This window comes from Telopea speciosissima, chromosome 6 (genome assembly GCF_018873765.1).
Source record: "Telopea speciosissima isolate NSW1024214 ecotype Mountain lineage chromosome 6, Tspe_v1, whole genome shotgun sequence".
Classification (NCBI taxonomy): domain Eukaryota; kingdom Viridiplantae; phylum Streptophyta; class Magnoliopsida; order Proteales; family Proteaceae; genus Telopea; species Telopea speciosissima.
Window position 1 is genome coordinate 59,031,290 of NC_057921.1, and position 22,042 is coordinate 59,053,331.

Genomic DNA, 22,042 nt, shown 5'->3' on the forward strand with positions numbered 1-22,042 from the left:
GTTGGCCCATATCGATAAGTCCGATCTGAATCGACTGGTTGAAGCTTGAGATGGGTTCAATTGATTATTAAAGACAAAACAAGACCTTAAATTGGTGGGATCAAGTATTCCCAATCGAAATCGATTGGACCGGATCCATTGACAACCCTAGACTGGAGACCCATGGGAGTATGGTTTGAGGAATTGGTATTGAATCGGCCAATCCGATCAATTCGTATCTGTATAATGATTCCTGTCTGATCCAGTGGATTGGTATGGAAAAGGGTAAAAATGTTTTAAAAAAAAAATTTATATATATATATATATATATATATTTTTTTTTAAAGAAAACAAGGGTAAACTTGACTTATCCAGACCAATACAGAGTACAGACTGATCCGAATCGATATCGGATAGGTACTGATGCCGATGCCGATGCCGATGCCGATACAGATACCTGTTTTTTTATGCAATACCGACACCGATTACTAAAACCCTGATATTGCGTAGTTGCCTTCATTCTTTAGGGTACCGCACCTTAGTTCTTATACCTCCGAGGGGCACTGTTGAGATTCGACGATTGAAGTCGCTAATTGCTTCTGTTAGTTAACTTGCAGAGCTCTTCCTCTGTTACTCATCAAAGTTTTGAAGCGAAGGGAAACATGGTGAGCAAAAGGCAAAAATTGGCTCGAAAACGATACAAGGAAGCAAATCCGGATATGTTTCCTGGATCAGAACCTACGGCTCCCAAAGACCCTAGCTCAAAAAAGAAGAAGAAGATGCAGAAGAACAAGTTCCAGCGCAAGAAATCAGAAATCAAAGGACCAAAGACCCTGGATAAGTCCAACAAACCAACCTTTAGAAAACATCCTCTCAGAGTCCCTGGAATGAAACCGGGAGAGAGCTGCTTCATCTGCAAAGCCAAGGATCATATTGCCAAATTTTGCCCTGAAAAGGCCCAGTGGGAGAAGAATAAGGTCAGAATTTTCTTTCCCCCAACAGTTTTTTCCTTGCTTTTGGATTCATTCTACTATTCTCTCACACTGTCCAAAGACCTAGAGTGAGGTTTGCACTCCAATGCTTGTATTTGGAACTGTAAATGTGATTATGGAACTAGGGAAGCACATAATTGATTGTAGTGGTTTTTTCCTCCCTCAGATTTGCTTGCTTTGTCGGCAACGTGGGCACAGTCTCAAGAATTGCCCGAATAAGAATAATAAAACCAGCGAGAAATACTGTTATAATTGTGGAGAACCTGGGCATTCACTTTCTGAATGTCTCCAACCTCGTCAAAATGGTTAGTATTCATCTCTAAACACTTCCTCTTAATTTTATTATTATTATTTTGTATTGCCTTCGCTACCCTTTTTTTTGGGATTTGTGATCCTCTGACCGTTAAGAAATTTGATTTAATCGCTTTTTCTCTTTGGCATTTTTCTTCAAAAATTAATTGCATACTGGTCTATTCGACTGGTGAAGTGGTGATAGTGGTGTGCAGTTGTTGATTCTGCATACTATTGATGTGGCAAAGTTATGTTAGCACGAACTCATCACATTGATGACTATCAGTTGTTCAATTTAGACTTAGTCAGCATTTGAAGTCTCTGGACCTTGTTCTCACCATGGTATAGATTTACCGTTAGTCTATGCCAGTTAGTTGATCCATTTTTCAGCTGTTCTGGTTTCCAAACTATGCAATTGTATGAATAAAATGTTTGAGATGAGCTTGTGGATGGAATGTGCAATTAGTTGCCTAAAACATGTCCAGGAGAAATGAAGAAAGGATTATTTTGGTGATTTTAATATACTCATGTAAAATTCTACATACGTAGTAATTTTGTTACAGAATATGTTAGTCTTACATTTAATTAAGATCTCATCCTTATTTGTGGTATCTATCTATACTTAGACTGTTACGGTTAAAAAGATGGTGATTTAGTAAGAACTGAAGGGAAAAGAGAGAATTCAATGTACTACACCCATACCCCCCAAAAACAATACAACAACAACATCATAACCTTTTCCCAACTTAATGGGGTCGGCTGCATGGATCCTAGAAGAGATTAGATTCATAATAAAGAAGTAAAGGGGGTGGGGCATACAACATCGACACAAACAACACAAACTCTAGGGCATCGACCATAGCTACGTACTGCTTCTTAACAACCCAACATCCTGCTCTAGGCCTCAAAATGGAGTGAGAAACAGAAAACAGCATCACATTATCATAGTCCAACAAAATGGGGTTGACCGCATGGATCTTTGTTCTCCAATCAACTCTATTTGGGGTCATACTAGGAACAAGGCTTAAACTAAGCATGTCTTTCTTCACCATTTATCCTATGGTTATCTTCGGCCTGCCCTTGGTTCTTTTGGTTTCGTCAATGAGGATCAAGTCACTCCTCCGAACTGGCGCATCTGGAGGCCTCTGTTGAACATGACCATACCACTTCAAACGACTCTCTCTAAGTTTATCATGTATCAGAGCTACTCCCAACCCAACTCTAATATGATCATTCCTTACTTTATCCTTTCTAGTTTCCCCGCACATCCATCTCAACATCCTTATCTCTGCAACAGCAAGTTTATTTATACGGCACTTCTTCACAGCCCAACATTTCGCCCCGTACATCATAGCTGGTCTAATGGCAGTCCTATAAAATATTCCTTTAAGCTATAAAGGGATACATCGATCACACAGAACTCCGGTCACACCTCTCCACTTCATCCACCCTATGTTAATCCTTTGAACAACATCATTATCTATGTCGCCTTCCTTAGTTATGATTGATCCCAAATATCTAAAGTGATCACTTTGCTGGATCTCCCTCCCATCAATATTCACCACCTCATTATCGTTTCCAGATCTGCTAAAGTTACACACCATATATTCGGTCTTAGTTCTACTTATCTTCAGACCTTTTGATTCCAAGGTTGTTCACTCCCACAAAAACAATATATAACCAACCAAAATATTGAATTGTTCTTCATGTGATCAAGGTAGCATAATAATTAGTACGATCTATACTAGGTTCAAGGTTCGAAGTGGGAGCTGGAGTAGAATGGTAATTTAGTGAAGTAGGCCAGCTTCGAAGGTGTCAATGTAGGTCATGAGAAGTGGTTCTGACAGAAACAAGCAGTTCTTCCAAAAGTTTTGTTGTGAAAAAGAAAGAACAGTTTTTGTTCTTCCTTTTCTCTTCTTAATTGTGTTTTAGATTTATGAATTGGAAAGTTATGGGTGTCATGGTAACTTGGTGGGCTAAAGTTCCTTTGAGAGTTATTCAAGTTAAGCTTGCCTTGACAGCCCTAATTATCTGCCTTGTGGCAGATAATTGGCTTTCAAGTTTTGTGGAGATGTTTTCCTTGACACCATCTAAATATTGGATATGCTTCAAAAGACCGGCATTTTCCTATGTGGCAATAAGATTGGTTAAAAAGTCAACTTTGGTTCAGTGACTGAAGGGATGAGGGTATATGTTCAATTCATGGTGGGTATATAGTTGAGATGCCCCCTCCCCCCCCCCCCAAAAAAAAATAAAAATAAAAAAATTCTTGACATGTGGCTAATACAAGCAGTGCACTCCCAGCCAATGATCAGTTTGGCCAGTTTGCCCTTCAAAGTTGCAATGTAACATTAATATTTGAACTTAATGTTATTTATTATTGGCATAGTGCAAATGTTTATGTTATTTATTATCGGCATGGTGCAAGGCTGAAAGACATTTTCATTTCACCTAGCAATGGATGCAATTGAATTGTAGGTTTCAATGGTGTTCTTGATATGGTGGCTCATTCTAAATGCAGGAGGTACAAAATTTGCAAGTTGCTTCATCTGTAATGAACGTGGACACTTGAGTAAGAACTGCCCTAAAAATACTCATGGAATTTACCCTAAGGTACTCTTAATTTTTTTTTTCATGTTTAGTACTCTATTGATTTTGGTTCAATGACAATTAATATATTGTTATTTGTTGAGAAATTTGTTTTCCATTGCGTGAGTTGAAATCAAAGCATCTCACTGAATGTGAAGTTTATTGCAAGAAAGAGATGTAGGATTACTCAATGGCTTCCTTCTTGTTCCCTTAGTGGAACAGCTTTAGCATTGGGTTAAATGATAGCCTGTCTCAGTGACACAATGTGGAGGTTGAAACACTCCCCTTCCCTTTTATAGCATTTATCTTTGATAACTAAATATTATACCATTGTTCAGAAGATTAATTTATTTACCATAATATCTTTAATTATTTTTTATTCATTAAAGCGTTCTTTAGTTGTTGTAAACATACTAGGAGTGTAAATGAATAGCCGAAATCTGTTTCTGTATGTGTCCGTATCCATTTAGCACTATTCGAATCCGTCCGAAAGCTAAACGGATGCGGATACGGATAGGCTATAGCTATCCGAAAAGCTATATTTGCATGTAAACGGATAAAATATCCGATCCGTATCCGTGTCTGTATCCGTTTAGCACTATCCGAATCCGTCCGAAAGCTAATCGGATGCAGATGCGGATATAGCATTATCCAAGCCGAATCTGATCCGTTTACATCCCTAAAACATACTCTAATATCTTGAGTTGTTTTTGTACAGGGTGGTTCTTGTAAAATATGTGGTGGTGTGACACATTTGGCAAGAGATTGCCCTAATAAAGGAAACAGATGTTCTATTGCTGCTACTGGAGTAAAAAAGACATGTAAGATGCTCCTAAATTACATTCTGTTGACTATTTTCTCTGGCACATCCTGTATTTTTTGTTGTTGATATTGTTTGTTGTTTATTTCATGGGGTTAGTATCAGTAAAGAAATGTACAGTGCTCTACTAAGATGTTTTATGTCCAAAACCTGAAAAATAGACGATGTCAGACTTAAATCGGTGATATTTGCGTGAAGACTTGATCATGACAACTGTAGTTTATGAGGAACTTTTAACCTGGGAGTTTACATGCATCGTATGGCTTTATAGCATTGACAGCAAACCAGTCTTTTGGAACACTTGAACACAACACGTGAATTATCTAAAAAAATTACACCTATTGGGTTAGCAGGTTAATAGTAACACAATAAATAACTTAAAAGCCAAAAAGTAGCCTTCAAATGGATTTTTGTGGGAAAAAAATAATTAGAAAAAGTTTGAGAAAGATCTGTAATGAAGATTGATAGAGTGAAGCTGATATAACTTGGTCTACCCTAGGAATTAACTGGAGTCTCTGTCATTAAGAGTTTTTGGATGCCTGGTTTTGAAGTAGGACCGACATGGTTTGCTATCCAATTCCATTTGCGTTGAATATTCCATCAGGTAAAAAGGGGGAGGGGTGATCTTTGTACTAATGGAGAATGATTTTTTGTAGTAGTGAAGGGGTTATGTTCCTTTTCTTTCCTTAGTCTTCTTGAAGGTGCTAGCTTGCTAAATTAGTAAACCATTGGTGTTCTCTTTTGTGCTTGAGAAACGTCTCACTGATTCTTCTGTGTGCAATTGGAGAAACTTTTGTAGGTCAGCCAAGTTGGAACAATGATTTCTGTATGCCTATGACACCCTACCACATGTCTAAACAGGTTGACTAATGCACTGTCTGTATCCGAATAGATGAAAAAAAAAAATCAAAGGATGATCTTCGTGGGGGGGGGGGGGGGTTGATCCATGGGGCTGACAGAACAAGGAATACTTTCCCCAAATGGATAATCCAGAAGATCTCGGATTATGGTGTGATAGTGCTGAATTGGTTTATCCCGGAGAGTGTTTTACCAATTATGCAGTTCTCGGCGACAATGTAGTAATTGGAGATCCTCATGTTGCGAAGGCCTATGAGGAATCGCTTGATGAACTCGGAGTCACAATATCACAACAAAAGTCACTTGTGTCTGATATTGGAGCTTTTGAGTTTGCCAAACGATTCCGTGTTCGTGCTGGTACTGTTGACATTAGTCCTGTATCAATGCAGACTTTGTGTGGGTATACGCACCCTTTCAGTCTGATGGCAATGTTTGAGTTGTATCAGGTTTCCTTGTTCTCAACATTGCTACGCATCGGAGGGGCTGGATTTCGGGTCCTTGCTAGGCTCAATATTAATGAGTCTCGTAAGGTCTCTCGCTTGAGGGCGATGTTTGAGAAACCTTCGAATAAAAGCCAGTACCCCTTTGAGTTGTGGTTGGGTAGAGGTCTTCCTTTATCCCCCTACTTAAAAGGCTTCTTGATTTCTTAGCTATTAGTTAGTGGAATCCCCATCAGTTAGGCTAGTTAGATGGATTGGTTATGGGATCTCCCATTCCAGTTCAAAGTTCAAACTGGTTTTAAGCTAGAGTCAGTTGGGGATTTCCTAATAATACTGATACGGATTCGGGGTCATGAAACCCTGTTCGGATCACTTATGGGCTGTTATTATCGCCAGTTGCAGGAAAGTTTGTGAAGTTGCAAGGTAACATAGCTCAGATTACTAGCAAACAGAGAAGGTAAATAAAGAATTGAAGAAGAAATAACAGAAGAGAGAGAAGATTAGAGTAGAAGAAATCGCAGGGAAGAGGAGAGAGAAGGGAATAGGTCTCACAACTTGTATCTATCGTACCACTCTGGTGACAATAAGAAACCAATTTTCATTAATTTAAATCTGAAAAATAAACAATGATTTCAAGAGTATTTAAAGATAAAATAAGAGACTCCTAACCCAAAATCCTAATCATTAACTAAAACTAAAATGGGACTCTAACTTGGACTCTAAACTGAATTAAAAGTGGGACTCAAAACTCTTTCAATGCTTAGCCGATTAAAACTAAAAAAATTACAAGATAAACCCAACTAATTTAAACCCTAATAAACAAGTAAACTAATTTCCTACAGAACCCAATTGGACCCCGTTCATCTTCATATGGATCTCCCAACGGGTTTGGGCTGGTCCAAGGAATTGCTCCTACATCAAATACTCTTAACTTTATTTTTATTATTAATAAAAGAAAACCATGAGATAATCCCTAGCTCACAATTTTTACAAACAACCAAGTTGTTTCTGCCGCTGCATGTCTTCTCCATTGAAGAGCCTTGTGTATGATCAAGGAAAGTGATGGTGATCCAATTGACACCTTGTAGTGAGAAGCCCTGGTGGATCATTCTATTGCTCGTGTTCTTGTATTGCTGATGTTCTACTGGTTATGCTGATTATTATTTTATATTCTTGCCATTAACAAGTAACTTAATCTGGAAATTCCTGCAAATAGAATCCTTGCTTCTAGAAGATCATATAAAAGACCGGACTTTGCAGGAGAGGTTGTTTTCCAAGTTTTGAACCCGCAACCAACAAATTGCAATAGCACAACTTAACCATTGTGCCAAGGCTCACCCACTTTCTAGAAAGATCATGTGCCACATGTTTTGGAGTGAAATCTTTGTAGCTCAGTCCAACCATCTGAATTTGCTCATATTTTGATCGAATCTCAAGAACCCTAATTGGGGAACTCGATCCAACTATCAGGCTGTTCTGACCAGCTGATTGTCTGCTATAGTGAAATGTCTGTTTTGCCCTTTTCTCAATTAAAGCCCTATTTCATGCTTGAATCGATTCTGATTTGCTGAACCTGTTAAATACTGATTGTATGTCTTTCTTCATGATTGATCCATCAAACTTTCTTAATTTCTGAACCCTAGATTTATTAGGTATATTACCGTTTACCCCTGCTCCTACTAGTACTAGGATTATTATCTCATAGGTACTGATTTAACCACCCGATTGGGTTCAAACTTTCAGCAACCATTCATCTACCCTTATACTGGACCAGGCTGGAGTCTTAGACGATTCCAAATGTAAGATTTTGAATTGTATTTCCTCACTTGTGTTGAGGCTAATGATCGTATTTATAATACGATTACAACAGTTTGAAATATGGTTACAACCGTGAGTGGAAGCCTTATCTACGTAACATCTTGAGAATGATTTATGGAGATAGGATTTGAATGGTTCTCATCTGTATCTGAAGACTTATTTTGAACTAAGTCAATAACCGTTATACACTCCCGCAAGCTAATCGGTCTGGTGTGAAACATTGAGCTTCACACTGTTTGAAAATGTGGAGCAGATAATCCTTTAGTCATGACATCTGCAATTTGGTCTTGACTGCTAACAAATTGAATACTAAGTCTGTTTGTTGCCGACCTGCTTGTGCACGAAATGGTAATCAATTTCAATGTGTTGTACGAGTGTGGAAGAGTGGATTAGCTGCTAGGTAGGTCGCCCCTATGTTGTCACAATAGAGTATGGGTGGCGGTGAAGAGATGCCAAGATCAATTAGTAATTGACTTAGCCAGAGTAATTCAGCAGCAGCATTGGCCTAATCCTTTGCATTCAGATTCAGTAGAAGATCGAGCAAACCATTATTACATTAATCTCTTTCTAGATGGATACGTCACTTAACAGAATTGTGGTTGGTGACACACTGTCCAGATGAGGGATTATGGATCACTATGTCAGTTTGTCCCTTGGTCCACATCAGCTCTACCCTCAAATTTGTGTCAGATTCTTCTTCAATCCTTAGTAATGGTAGTCCATGAAATTTCAAAATTTTGGATTGGAAAAATGCACATGAAGAGATCTATTTCCGCAATGGAGATATGGGCTATTGGGCTAAAAGTGGCCACAGAGAGATGATGTTCAGTTTAGCTGCCCTTTGCTGCCACTGCCGTGCCATTTATTTTTCTTCATCATTTTCAAGTAGCCAACCCATTTCCCAAAATAGGGGGTAGTGTTATTTTCTTGAGGTATAGAAGTTGAATATTAGATTTCCCATTCTATTTCAGTTGCAGTAATTTTTGTTTATCATAAAAAGAAAAAAATTCCCCATGCCTCAGACTCAAAATACATATGTATTTCCTTTCTTTGAACTGGCTGGTGGACAACTGCTTAATAATTATCTGAATGAGATTCCCAGGTTATACCATTACCTACCTTGGGTCATCTAGCATTTCGGATATTTTTGTTATGAGTGGATAGAAATGTATATATTTCTTTCCTTGAACTTGCTGGTCGACTGCCCAGATTTTAGAGTCAGATTTCCAAGTGGCACCATAAACTGCCTGTGCTCATCTAGTATTTCGGATGTTTTTGTTTGACCCTTGAAGAAATTCAACAAAATATTCATCAGCATGCTGAGGAGAAAGATATTTTATTATGTCCATTTGTTTTAAACCTCCAATTTAATGCTGAAGAAAAACTTGCAATTCTGTATGCTTAGTTATATATTCTCTTTTCCTTCTTTCAGTTTCAGCAAGCGAAGATGAAGAAGAATGGCCAAGAAAGCAGGTGCCTTCAATGGTAGGGGGCGATGAACTCGAAGATGATTTTTATCATCCTATCGTTGAAGATACTTCCAAGTCAAAACTCTTTTCTGTTTCATTAGAAATTGCAAAGAACAGCCATGTAAAACTGAAGAAGAAACAAGGGCCCAAAGTTGTGAATTTTGTGGGCTGATAATGGTTTTCGTTACAGTTGCTACCATTTGTTTAATGTGATAACTTCCTAGTAAATGCATAATTTCATGGTTAGCCCAAGAATTTGAAAGATGCATTGTTTTTGTCCCCAATTTCCTCATAATAGCAGTTTATGCATTTTTAAACCACATTTTTGTTATTCAGTTTCTATTTATTTACATGGGCTTATATATTTAACTAAGAGTTTATTTCAACGTTTTGATATATAAAAAAAAAAATAATTTGCCATAGAGATGCCATCATATGTTAAAGATGCAGTCTCAACTTAATGCCTTAATTGCCGTCCTGCCAGGGTGATCAATTACTGTCCATCCACTTTGTAGGCTATACCTCTTGGATGCACCAAGCACTATATACTCCGTGCCAACATAGTTAATTGCTGTCCTCTTCTCTGGTTGATAATTTTAATTATTGGATAAATTAAGTTGTGGGGTTCACTAATCCTGTTGGAAATTGGACAACTTCAGAAATAAATAAAAAAAAAATACAGACTTCTTCAAATATTCCTAGGATTATGTTTTCCTTCACCTAACTTCATGAAGTAATGGAAGAATTTCAAGTCTTTTTGAATTAGAGATGTGATCATGTGATTGGATTCTTGTTATTCTTAACTATGATAACGATAATCATTTTTTTTAGAGGGGTGGGATATTTTTTCCTCCACCAGAAATTTGGCCCTACTTGGTAGATATATACATATAAGGAACTGGCGGTTGAACCGGGTTAGATTGGCATATACACTAAAGGGATTCCTAGTTTCTTGTCAAACCTAATTATGTTTGTTGGCAACCTACACTTATGACCAAAAACTTGTTCGATTGTCGACCCTTAGGTCCCATTCTCACATGACAAGTTTTAGCTCTATTGGAGTTTGACACTTAATAATAATAATTATATTTTTAAAATCCAAGGCTACTGGGGAATGCACAATAGTGGTTGGATATTGTAGACATATCATGGCATCTCTATCCAATGGTTAGAAAAACCACATTCGCTACTCACATGGCAAAAGAATAATAGGCTTGTATCATCTCTTTTTTTTTTTTTTTTTCCTTCTTTCTCCCTTTCTCTCTGACTATTGATTCCTATCTTATTTCATTTTGAACATTTCAACAGATTTGTCAGCTATGTGGTGTGTTTCATTCATCTTTTCTACCAATTTCTTTCCAACCAAGCATATCCTCTTAGTTCTCAAATTGCAACAGGTATTTATAGAATCGTTATCGTCTCCAATTCATATGCCTTCTCCAATTTTTCCAATTCCTCATATGGAGACGAAAATGACCATCTTATCCCCTGTCCGAAAACACTACTCAAGGTGGAGTCCACTCCTCCTATTAGAGGAATTGGAGGAATTGGAGGAATTGGAGATGCCCGCAAATTGGAGGTGATAATTATTCCTATTTATATACATTAGGTGGTTTAAATTAAGGGCATGCGTTCTCTATGAGGGAGCGTGGCGCTGCATGTGTTGGGGTCCAATGAAAGCATACGTCTTGGCATCATAAGGGATGAGATTTCCATCTTTCATGGAATCTCATTTCGTCTCTCTGTGTCGGGGGCGTGAATGATACACACCCCCATAGATAACTTTTCTCCTAAAATCATTTTGCAAAAATATTGGAGACATACTGTTTATTTTTTTGAAGAATCTATTTTAATGGTTGGAAGTGAGAATTGATGTCACAACAAAAACCATCCTCCTCAGATCTATAATCAACAAACTTGCGAAATAAAGGGGGAGAGAGGTTTCAGAAATCCTACAATTAGAAAAAGTAAAAATGGAGTCAAAGCCCCCAAATATGTATAAACCCCAAAAAGAGAGAAAACAGAGGTTACCTTCCCCCCATCAAAACGTGTCTAAACGTGGCAACCAGAATGTTTAATGGTGGACGTGATCAGCCAAGCGACTAATAGACCTCTTTATTCAATTGCTGTCACCTTTATTTTCTCCCTCAAAAATCTCTCCTTCTCACCTTTTTCTGTTCCTTCCCTCAAAACCCTCCTCTCAATAACACCCAAATTCAAGGATCTCTCTTTCTCCTTAGTCCCAAATCTTTCTCTCTTTCCATTGATTCATTTCTCGTCTCTTTTCACCCAGGCGGCCCATCTCTCATTGGAGGACAGCATGGTACGTTTGCCAATCTCCATCTCCATCTCCCTTTCTTTCTTGTTCCTCTATGATCTCTGCATCTAATTTAATGGAAAAAGATATCATTTTCCTTTTTCATTGTTATGTTCAGACTGCAATGTGAGGGGGATAGACGCAAAAGATTTGGTTCTCTGGTGATCCTTATCAGAAACCAGATGTTATAAAAAAAAATTGGTTGCCCATAAAAAAAAACTAGGAAGGGGAAATTTTTTAGAGTTAGAGTGTTCCTTAATGGAAATCTTGTTTCAGTTCTTATTTCTTAGTTTTCACACATTAGATTGTTTCTTGCACTTCTCAATCCTCCTGGGTCTATCATGGATAGATCGGCTAGACTCTCCTGCATCCATACCTCCAGAATAGGCAATTTTAGATCTTTTCAGATCAAAACTGCACCATGATCTTGTGTCTCAGATGAATTGTCTCTGGTTTATGTTGTTAACAACAACCCAAAACAACATAAAACTACAGCCCAGAACAGCATAACCTACAAGTTAAATTTTAAGAAACACAGACAAACCCATGCACAGATGCACTGGAAACTGGAGAGGGTTCTTCATATAACCATGCCTTCTTTGCTTATTCATTTGTTTTGGTACATTTTTTTTTTTTTTTTTTTTTTTTTGGTTGGTATGAGTGTAGGCGAATTCATCATCTGGAATGGCAGTGAGTGATGAGTGTAAGCTGAAGTTCTTGGAACTAAAAGCGAAGAGAAACTATCGTTTTATTGTTTTCAAGATTGAGGAGAAGATCCAACAGGTGATGGTGGAAAAACTTGGGCTTCCTGAAGAGAGCTACGAGGATTTCACCGCTAGCTTGCCTGCAAATGAGTGCCGATACGCCGTCTTTGATTTCGATTTCATTACCGACGAGAACTGCCAGAAAAGCAAGATATTCTTCATTGCATGGTAACCAATTTCATATTCCTTGAGTAATAGTTCCATGGAGTTTCTGTAATCTTCAAAAGCAGAGAAGTTCCAAATCAATGGGTTTTTTTGATAGGATGTTTATAATTTCTTGTTGCATATATCTATATATATATATAGGTCTCCTGATACATCAAGGGTAAGGAGTAAGATGCTCTACGCTAGCTCCAAGGATAGATTCAAGAGAGAACTGGACGGAATTCAAGTGGAGTTGCAGGCTACAGATCCCAGTGAGATGAGCATGGACATCATAAAAGGGCGAGCCCTCTAAAATACCACACATTCTCTGTGTCTCCTTCAACAGCCTCAACCTCATCTCCTTGCTAGTTGCAACTGTTTTTATATTTTGTGAGCCTCTCCCTTTAATTCTTTTGCCTTGTTTTTAATGACTTTTATGTGGGTTTAGAGTCTTTAAAAAAAAAAAAAAAAAAAAAAAACCATTAATGGGATGTGAAACTAGCCATTTGTATTTTTTAAATTGGAAAATTTTCATGGTTACATTGCAAATTTGCAATCAGCCATGGGCCTCGCTGTATACAGACGATGACACCGATGGTACTGATGATGATATGAGGCTCTCTTTAAATCTCCATTTTTTTTGACCTTTTTCTTATTCTTGTCCTTGTTCTTCTGGGGTTTGAAACCAAGTAAGTTAAAATTAGGTTATGTAGTAAAAACTGAAATTGTTTGAGATGGAATACGATCATTTCTTGGTTCTTTTTCAACTACAATTCACCAAAAAAAAAAGAGTAACCTTCAGATTCTCTAAAACTACGCTTCTTGGCATTATTTACTCCAAAGATTGCAAACCTTCTCTGGGTTTTCTAATTCTTTTTCCTTTCCTATTTAAAAGGATTTTCAAAGTGTACCTGTACCTGCATTTTCATCTTCCGTTTTCCATCCAATTGGGTTCTAGAGACAATTGTTTTATCTTTTTTATATTTAAGGATCTACCTGCAAAAAAATGGAAATGGAATTGGAATCCGGTCAATCCATACTGGATTTCTAGGGTTCAGGTCGATTCCGGCAGATTCTTTAATCCGAATCGGCAGAGTCAATTTCGCTTACCTGAACCTTGAGTAATATGGACTTTAATCCATCTGCTAGGAGGAATTACTTCAACTTTTGCTGGTTCCAGCGTGAAGTTTTCGAGTCATTGCATGGAAATCTTTTGCAAATTGATAATTGCTTTGGAATTAACAGATAGAGAAGTAAAAATGGTTAATTCCAGAATTTTTTTTTTTGGGGAGAGGGAGTGGGGAGGGGTTTGGTTTCCAATGCCAAATTCCAGAGTAAACTCGTACTGGCCTCTTGAGGAATTTGGGCTCAAATATGAACTACATTGGACTGGGCCTTGAGCTAAGCCTCATTCACAACTCACCAATTGCACGATTAAACCAACTTGGCCCTGGATGCATCCCTACCTTCAGCTAAAACTCGGATTGGGTTGATTCCTCAATTCAATAATCAAAAGTTTTTTTTTTTTTTTTCAGTACATTAAAACAAAAACCAGTTTACAATAAGGATAACATTGGCTGGGTCAAGCTGTGTATATCTGGTCAACAAGGCAACCTGGACCCAATCCAGTTCTTTTTAGTCGGGTGTGGTTTTTAGGTTAATGTCATGTCATAGCAACAATGGTAACAGCCATGATTTCTTATCCTCTATAATGATTGGTCTGATAACAAACTCTGGTAGATCCACCAAAGACTGGGTTATACGGTGGAACTCACCCATAGTTGTCACGGTGTCTAGGTAAACTAAGGCATTAAAGGGGACTTGGACGTAAGATGACCAAGGTGACTCAAGGCATTGGAGGGGAACTGGATGCAAGGCGACCAAGGTGCTTGGATGCCTAGGCTCATCTATTTAAAAATAAAAAAAAGCAACTCTTGCTTCCTTTTGGTATAGTTTGCTTCCAAGTAAAAGCAGTGTAAAAGGAAAATTATGAAGTATCATTTTCTCCCTTTTGTACACATGTGACATCATCTACTCATGCTGATTTTTCTTCTAATCAATGTCTTTAGATCAAACTTTGAACTTGTAAAACAGTCTTGGTCTTGATTTCATCATTCCTGAGACCTAAATTTGTTGCCATGCAAAGAAATAGAATTAGATTTTAATTAGCAGGGAAGGGATCATGGTGTATCGAGATCAAAATTAATCCGCTTAATAAATATAGATCATCCAAGTAAAGCTTCACCCTGTTGACATCTTTGATCAGTGGCCTTTCTATGCGTCCTACTCTGTAGTAGAGTGAGAATGCACGAGAGCACACAATAAAGCAGGCCGATAAGTCTCAGGCTAGTCATTGCTTAGAATTGTGACCGAATCATGTGTTACTTAAATGTATCTGCAACAGAAATATGAAGTCTAACTAACTGTAATGTGAGAGAGATTGAACAATGTAGGAATGTTTTCTTTGACAAGTAAAATTAATGGTGATGTTTGTTGGCTTTTCACAAAAAGCTAATTCATCTTAACAATCCGCACTGGAATTAATAGTGTTTAAGGAACAGAAAAGCATCCTTAGAGCCAAAACCAGACCCATGAGAAGAATGAGATAACAGGCAAATGTAACAAATCCTTCCTTAAATACATTAGGGATCTCTCAACTTTCTTCATCAGTCATTAGTATACAAATATATTAGATTTGCAGTGCATGAAGCTGTATATTTCTTCAGCATGCAATCTTTTTCCCAAGAAAAAAAAAAGCAATAAAGAGAATAAAATGGAAAAAATGAAAGGAGAAAGTATTACAAATTGTATACTTCTGATTTACAGTATGCATCTTCAATAGGATTATGAAGATAGAGCAAGCTCAGCCCATGCCAAAGGACACTCTTTAAGATTAGCAGCTACTGAAATGTCGATTCTACTTTCTAACATGGGGCACAGCTCCTTCATAGATGGTCGCTTAGCAGAATCAGACTGGATGCATAGGCTCACCACCTCACATATTACTTTTAGGTCATCATATCTGAAATGTCTCAACTCTGGATCCACTAGATAAGACATTACTTCTGGCATATCTACATACTCCTTGGCCTGCACCAGGGAGATAAGAAACGTTACTTACTGAAAGTATTTTCGAGAGAAGAGTATAAAGTAATATCTTAGTTGCTCATGTTGTATTAACCACCAATCATAAGGAGAAAGAGGTAAGCAAGTTTCAAGGGATAAGCAATTTACTAGTTTTCACTCATGCTGCATCTGGCATAAGTAAATTTTTACTTAAGAAAATACCCAGTACCAATGAGGGTCACTTACTCTCATTTCATGAAGATTTGCGACATTCCAGAACGTATAAATTAAAATATTTTGAGTTCAGTAAACAATAACAAAGTAATAAGAATAAAATGCAGAGAACTAGTAACCCATGTCAGCAAAAACCAAATATCTAAGTTATCATGGGCTAAACCATACTAAACTAGCTACACACCCTTCTTGTCTGATTTAAGATTCACAACCTGCTGCAGAAGCGCATAAAACTTTAGACCCACAGCATAGGCCAACCATACTCTAGGGAAATTGTAAAGGAGGAAATCCAGCAAATACTCCAACCTAAAGTGGTTTCTTACCCAATCTACCAAGCACCCCCTGTCTTTGCAGTATGGAGGCCTCCCACTGATTATTTCTAATAAGAGTACTCCAAAAGCAAATACATTCCCTTGGACATCCAAATGACGTTCATCTAGAGAATCTTGAAAACCACATAATGCGCTTCCATTACCAATGGAACCTGAGTTCTTTTCTGATCTTGCTAGCACCATTTTCCAGCTTTCAAAATCAACAAGCTGCAGAATAGAGAGGAAAAAGTCATAAAAAGTCATTACAAGGCAGTACTTACAAAGCACAAACGAAATGATATGAACAAATAAGAGCTTCATATTTTACAGTCAAACAACTCAATAGTTGTAAGTTGGAGATACCTGTTCAATTGTGCTCTGTTATCACAACCTAGTTATTCCCTGCATTCTTACCAGAGTGGGGATGGGGAATACCCATCCCCACAAAGGTTGCATTAAGCCCAAAACCAAGTTCAATCAAGACCCCATAAAGTATCAAAGTCGAGTTTCTTTTCATGAAAGCTTCAACCAGGGTCCTCAATTTTAAAGTTTCACTGCCTCAGCCAAATCTTTGGTATTCTAGAGTCTTTTCTACATGTCGAGTTTTCTGGTACTTTTAGTTGTTTTGGTTCCTAGAGACATTTTGATTTAAGGTACTTTCTTGAGTTAGTAAGGTTTATCAGAATCCTGACTGAAATTCTTCCCTGAAATTTTCATTTTGTTTAGTTAAAAATGAAGTTATTTTTTTAGCTCAAGCTTCCGAAAATTGATTTGAGCATACCTTGGGAGAAAAATCCTCAGTAAGATATACGGCACTTGAACTTAACTCAGATACTGTGAATGGAGGCTCAAGTTCCATATGAAGATATCTTAGACCACGAGCAATGCCTAAAGCAATTTTCATGCGTCGGGTCCATGATAATTGACATCCTTCACCATCTGCACTTAAATTTTAAGGTCCAGCTTTTAGCTATCAGAAAATGTAGAAATAAACAAACTCCTTGAAAGTTAAAGCACAAGACAAGGATGCTCAAAGAAGATATCAATTACAGTGAAGGTGCTCATAAAGTGTCCCATTTGATGCATATTCAAAGACCAGCATCCTTGAAAACGGTTTGGTCTCCCTGCAATAGCCCAGTAATTTTCCTGTGTTCTCATGATTTAATCTCGCTAAATCTGCCACCTGAAGCAAGAGATAGAGAGAGATCTGCGTCACTCTCTTTAGAACCTTTGACGTTTTCCCATCAATACGAAAATGCACACTAAAGACACCACCAAGTCAAGTCTGGAAAATCATTCAAAGAATACTTACCTCTCTCTGAAAGTACAGCTCAAGATATCCCATCCAGTACTCTTCTTTTATGCAAAGTGATATCACAGCAATCTCTGGCCCACCCTTCATGGTGCCTTTGTACACTAAACTATCTGGGGAGGAGCCTATAATGTTGCTGAAATCCTCACAGGCTACTTCCAGCTCCTGTCTGCTAAACCTTACTATGTCTTTCAGCATTTCAGAATCTAATTAGAGATAATAACAACCAAATCAAGAGTTACAAACTGCATAAAAGACATAAGTCACAGAGGACAGAAACAGTAATATTCCATGACAAACTAACCAATGCATATAACCAACTGGTCTTTATAGTCCTTGCTGCTCGCAGTTTTCTTCCAGGGGATTATATCAGTAGATTTTGCTTTGCATTTTTTAACAGCAGTAAAAGCAGCAACAAGCAAAACGAAACCCGCAACTGTTCCAGTTACAATTTCTAGAGCTAGCAGCCAGGCAGGTTTTGACCCCTCATGATGCTTAGGCCCATTTTCACCATGGTTTCTTTCAGGTGGATTCACTGGAGAAGCACCTGCATAAAGGAACAAATCAAACTCTACTCTTAGATGGCATCAGTATCAAATACTTTAATTATGATTAACCAATGAATAATGGTTAAAAATCATCCTGAACATGCTGATTTTTGTGCCACATAATCATGGAGGTAGGCTATTAGTGGGTCTGATCCTCTGAACATGAGAGAGGTGATGAGTTATGAGTCCCGAAAACTCATTTAGCTAGCCATAGGCCCAAGAGCCCCCAATCCCAAAAAAAATAAAATCTTTGTGACATTTAAAAACATTTTCACTTTGATAGCTTGGAAGAAAATTTGTCCGAGTAAGCTACCCCAAAAGGACTTCTAAGGATTTATTGCTTTGACGAAATTTGAGAAGGATTCCAAGGCTACCATTGTTGTTAGAAATACAATTACTTCACTTTTGCAGTTCCACAACTATGGCTGGTAGGATACGCACCACATTGTATTGAAGGACGTTGTTTCGATTCTCTATCTTGGAAGCAGTTACCTTGAAAACTTGTTCTGTAGAAAAAGAAAGAACAAGATAGTTCCAGGGGAAAAAAATATATTACAGAGGGTCAAAACAGGTATCTAAAAAGATAACCCAGTTGTTAATATGACCTAGAACAAGAAGGGAAAATGAAGGGCACCTGGGAAGATAATTCAGGCACTGAGGTATTCTACCAACAAAGAAGTTGTATGAGAAATCTGCATTCCTTAACTGAGATGAGCGGCAGAAGCCATACCTAAACCAGCGACAACCGTAAGCTACTCATTTAAATCATAAAACTTTGAAGAGTTACATTCAACTAATGAATGCAGTTCTCTTCTGAATAGAGAGCTACATATAGATGAGATCCAATAATGAAATGTGGGTCAACATAATGTGAAAAGGCAAAAAGGCAAACCAATTGCAGAGAGTGAAAGTAATATGCCTTGCACATTTTAAGCCAATAAAAACCTTCAGAAAACAGAACCAGGAGCAGTTTCGAACCAATAATAATTTATTAAAACAATGTGTACCCAGTGAATTGCTAACAGTTTCTAACCAAGAATATGCACCGAAATAATACATTTTCTAATCATGCCATGGGCATATTCATTATTGCCTCATCTTACCAGGATCTTCTATATCTGATTGCAAACTGCAGATATGTGCCACACTAGGAGGGAAGTTACCAAAATTTAAAACAATAGAGCAATATATTTCCAGATGATATTTTTGTCTGCACATAGCCATCTTATTAAAATTCAAAAGCCTTTGCCTACCCTACCACCACCAATCCCATCCCCCCCCCCCCCCCAAAAAAAAAAAAAAGAGGCTTCCCAATAGAATATAGCCTAGAAGACAACAATTCTTCCATCAGAATAAAGTGTGAAACCATTATGTCAGATTCCAACTCACTAGTCTATTAGGTGGAGGGACTCACATGTATATGAAGACATGGATATCCCACTCCAAACCAATGTGGGATCCTAACACTCCCCTCTCACGTGTTGGTGGATCGGAAAAGGCCTGACACGTGGAAGGATAACGGAGGCAGGATCGGAAACCTGCTCTGACACCATGTCAGATTCTAACTAAAAAAAAGACTAGCCTATTAGGTGGAACGACTCATAGTTATATGAAGACACAGATGTCCCACTCCAAACTGATGCGAGATCCTAACACATTACACTTACATCTCTTGTGTGTTTGATGCAGAACTTGAGTTGTTGCCAGGAACAGTTCCTTGAAGCCTGTTCCTATCCAAGCGCAGTTCCACAAGATTTCTCAAATTGCCAAGCTCAGGAGGCACACTGCCAGATAATCCATTAGATTGAAGGTTTCTGCAACAGTCAAAGCAAACCTTTAAACTCAGAGAAAGCCAAAGAAAGTGGGGGAAAAGGAACACAATAACATCCATTTTACAAATCTTACATTTTCATGACACTGGTCAAATTTCCGGTTTCAAGGGGAATGGGCCCGGTAAGTTGATTCATACCCAGATCCAAGACCTTCAGATTTTTCAACATGCCAATTTCTTTTGGTATCGTCCCAAGTAGACTATTGTTGTGAAGAGTTCTGAAGAAAGCACACTATTAAAGCAGGCTCCAGTACTCAGTTTCAAAAATTAAACTCAAATGAATCCATTTTGATATTAATAAATTAAAGAAACCATACAATTCTTGCAGGGAGGAGAGGGAACCCAATTCTGGTGCAAGAAATCCCCTCAGACAACAACTAGAAAGGTTTCTGCAAAAAGCCACAGATCAATGAAGTAATCAAAATAGTTTCAACAGACATATTCACAAAACCACTTGCTCATGCATATAGATCTTCAGATAACATAGATAATGTAACAATGAACAGGGTAACGGACAACACTAATGAAACTTAGTTAACAGTTTCATTCTCAGGTGAGTCATTAACAAATTTTTTTTAGGGACACTGCTACAAATTCTAATCACTTAATCACATAGGAAACTTACACTGGTTCTATAAGATGGCAAGATGTTAGCCTAGTTCTGCATGTGATATTGTAGCATATAACTGAGATCTATATGTGGTGAACTAAAGTAGTAGGGATAGGTTCGGGTGAGTTGAGTTGAGAACTCGGATCCATTTCTGAAAAACATCTGAATTTTCTGTGAAATAGAGAGAATCTATTTTGGCTTATAACATGATTAGGACCCAGCGAAAAACGAAATGACTGAACAGTACCAATAAATGCATTTTAAAAGATAGTCTACACTGGAACCAACTAACAAAGGGAATAAACAATAGTAAGATTTTTATAACAGTTTGCTATTAGTCTCATCTAAACTAGCGTATGCAGTAAATTGATATTTGAACTGTATATATATCAGAAGACACTGGAGGACCAGATCTTGGCCTATGCAAAAAGACACAGTTGAATTGAATGTGCTAGGAAATAGATAGCTTCTCTTACAGCTTGATAACATGATCTTGACCCAGTGAACAGGAAATGCCAGACCAGTTGCAAGGATCTGCATCGTGCGCATTCCAATCTGATAAAACAGATAAAGGGTCCTCATAAATAGCTTCTCTGAAGGCCGTCAAAGCCCGAACTGTGAAAAATTTGCAAGGAAAAACAGAGGAGCTCAATTAGGATTGGACTCGAAAGAGTCTTTGCGGCAAATAACAGCAGCAAAAATCATATTTACAATGAAGAACAAAAAAAAAAAAAACACAGTTGTATTAAGGATCCTATCACTTTAAAAGCAGTAAAAGGGAACCTTGAAAAATCGACAGTAATCAAGATTCTAAGAAATAAAAACAAAATATACCTTCAGTGGTCACAAAAGAATCACAGGAGGCAAGAAGAACACCCCAAATAACCAAGAGAAGCAGAAATGAGCCGAATGATCCCATCTTGTCTACGAGCCTCTGCACTCAAAGCACTATCTTTCTTTATGAAGAAGAGTTTCTTATAAATCCCCAAAACAGGAAAAAGAACCCATCAACCCAAACATGGAAAGGAAACTTAAAACTCTATCAAGGTGGAAACAGGTTCATGAACAATGTTTCTTGCCTTTTTTTTTTTTTTGGCTCTTGCAGAGTTTTGCTGCTGTTTGACTTGTGAGAAGCCAAGTTCAAAATCAGTTTCAGCAGCGACTTACTAAAATGAAATCATACAGAGGAGAGAAGAAAATGAGGAAAAAAATAGAACCCAGATTGGGAAACAGTGAAAGTTGAGTGAGAACTGCAAACATGTAAGTAGTTATGAGTGACAGAAGAATAGTTTTGGGATTTTGAAACTGTTTTTAACAGGAAAATAAGAAGAAATATATAAAAAAAAGGACTGCAATATGAGATAAAGAAAGAGGGAAATGCGGGATGTTTTCTTCCGTGATGTTTTTAATATGAGCGGTTTTTGGATTGTTTTTACTTAATTCTTTCTGTATAAAATACTTTCTCCGTTAAAAATTTCAGTTTTAGTTTTGGGACTAATGATTGTTTTAGAATGGGTCCTATCTATTAATCAATTACTTAGAGCTTCTCAATTCTCATCTCACGATTTGATAATTGATAGATAAATATTAGAGAACAATTCAAAAAGATTAGGATTTTTTTTTTTTTAAAAAAAATGGAAAACAAAGAA

The 22,042-nt window shown here is 37.6% G+C and overlaps 2 protein-coding genes across 2 annotated transcripts; one reads left to right on the forward strand and one right to left on the reverse strand.

Moving 5' to 3' along the window:
- The first annotated feature begins 556 nt into the window (after nt 1–556).
- Nucleotides 557–13,113, forward strand: LOC122665996. Its single transcript, XM_043862113.1, has 8 exons — nt 557–956; nt 1,138–1,276; nt 3,784–3,875; nt 4,570–4,672; nt 9,220–9,425; nt 11,313–11,579; nt 12,240–12,505; nt 12,644–13,113. Exons 1-8 carry the CDS (start codon nt 642–644, stop codon nt 12,792–12,794), a joined length of 1,539 nt encoding a protein of 512 aa, XP_043718048.1. The 5' UTR covers nt 557–641; the 3' UTR covers nt 12,795–13,113.
- Nucleotides 13,114–15,100: 1,987 nt separating this feature from the next.
- LOC122665312 (probable LRR receptor-like serine/threonine-protein kinase At1g63430) lies at nt 15,101–21,485 on the reverse strand. Its single transcript, XM_043861429.1, has 13 exons — nt 21,228–21,485; nt 20,870–21,008; nt 20,101–20,172; nt 19,858–20,001; nt 19,620–19,766; nt 18,587–18,682; nt 18,394–18,458; nt 17,709–17,951; nt 17,405–17,610; nt 17,143–17,275; nt 16,874–17,031; nt 16,105–16,320; nt 15,101–15,571 (listed from the first exon to the last, which is right to left on the reverse strand). The coding sequence occupies exons 1-13, from the start codon at nt 21,310–21,312 to the stop codon at nt 15,326–15,328; spliced, it is 1,950 nt and encodes a 649-aa protein (XP_043717364.1). The 5' UTR covers nt 21,313–21,485; the 3' UTR covers nt 15,101–15,325.
- Nucleotides 21,486–22,042: the final 557 nt, after the last annotated feature.

What these genes read in the sequence shown, in the direction of transcription:
- LOC122665996 (XM_043862113.1), top strand. Translation starts at nt 642, where the DNA reads ATGGTGAGCAAAAGGCAAAAATTGGCTCGAAAACGATACAAGGAAGCA. An exon ending in TACTGGAGTAAAAAAGACAT is followed by an intron (nt 4,673 to 9,219) that starts GTAAGATGCTCC and finishes TCCTTCTTTCAG; the next exon opens with TTTCAGCAAGCGAAGATGAA. An exon ending in AAGTTGTGAATTTTGTGGGC is followed by an intron (nt 9,426 to 11,312) that starts TGATAATGGTTT and finishes AAACGTGTCTAA; the next exon opens with ACGTGGCAACCAGAATGTTT.
- LOC122665312 (XM_043861429.1), bottom strand. Translation starts at nt 21,312, where the DNA reads ATGGGATCATTCGGCTCATTTCTGCTTCTCTTGGTTATTTGGGGTGTT. An exon ending in AGCTGTACTTTCAGAGAGAG is followed by an intron (nt 17,276 to 17,404) that starts GTAAGTATTCTT and finishes CTCTTGCTTCAG; the next exon opens with GTGGCAGATTTAGCGAGATT. An exon ending in ACTTTATGAGCACCTTCACT is followed by an intron (nt 17,032 to 17,142) that starts GTAATTGATATC and finishes ATTTAAGTGCAG; the next exon opens with ATGGTGAAGGATGTCAATTA.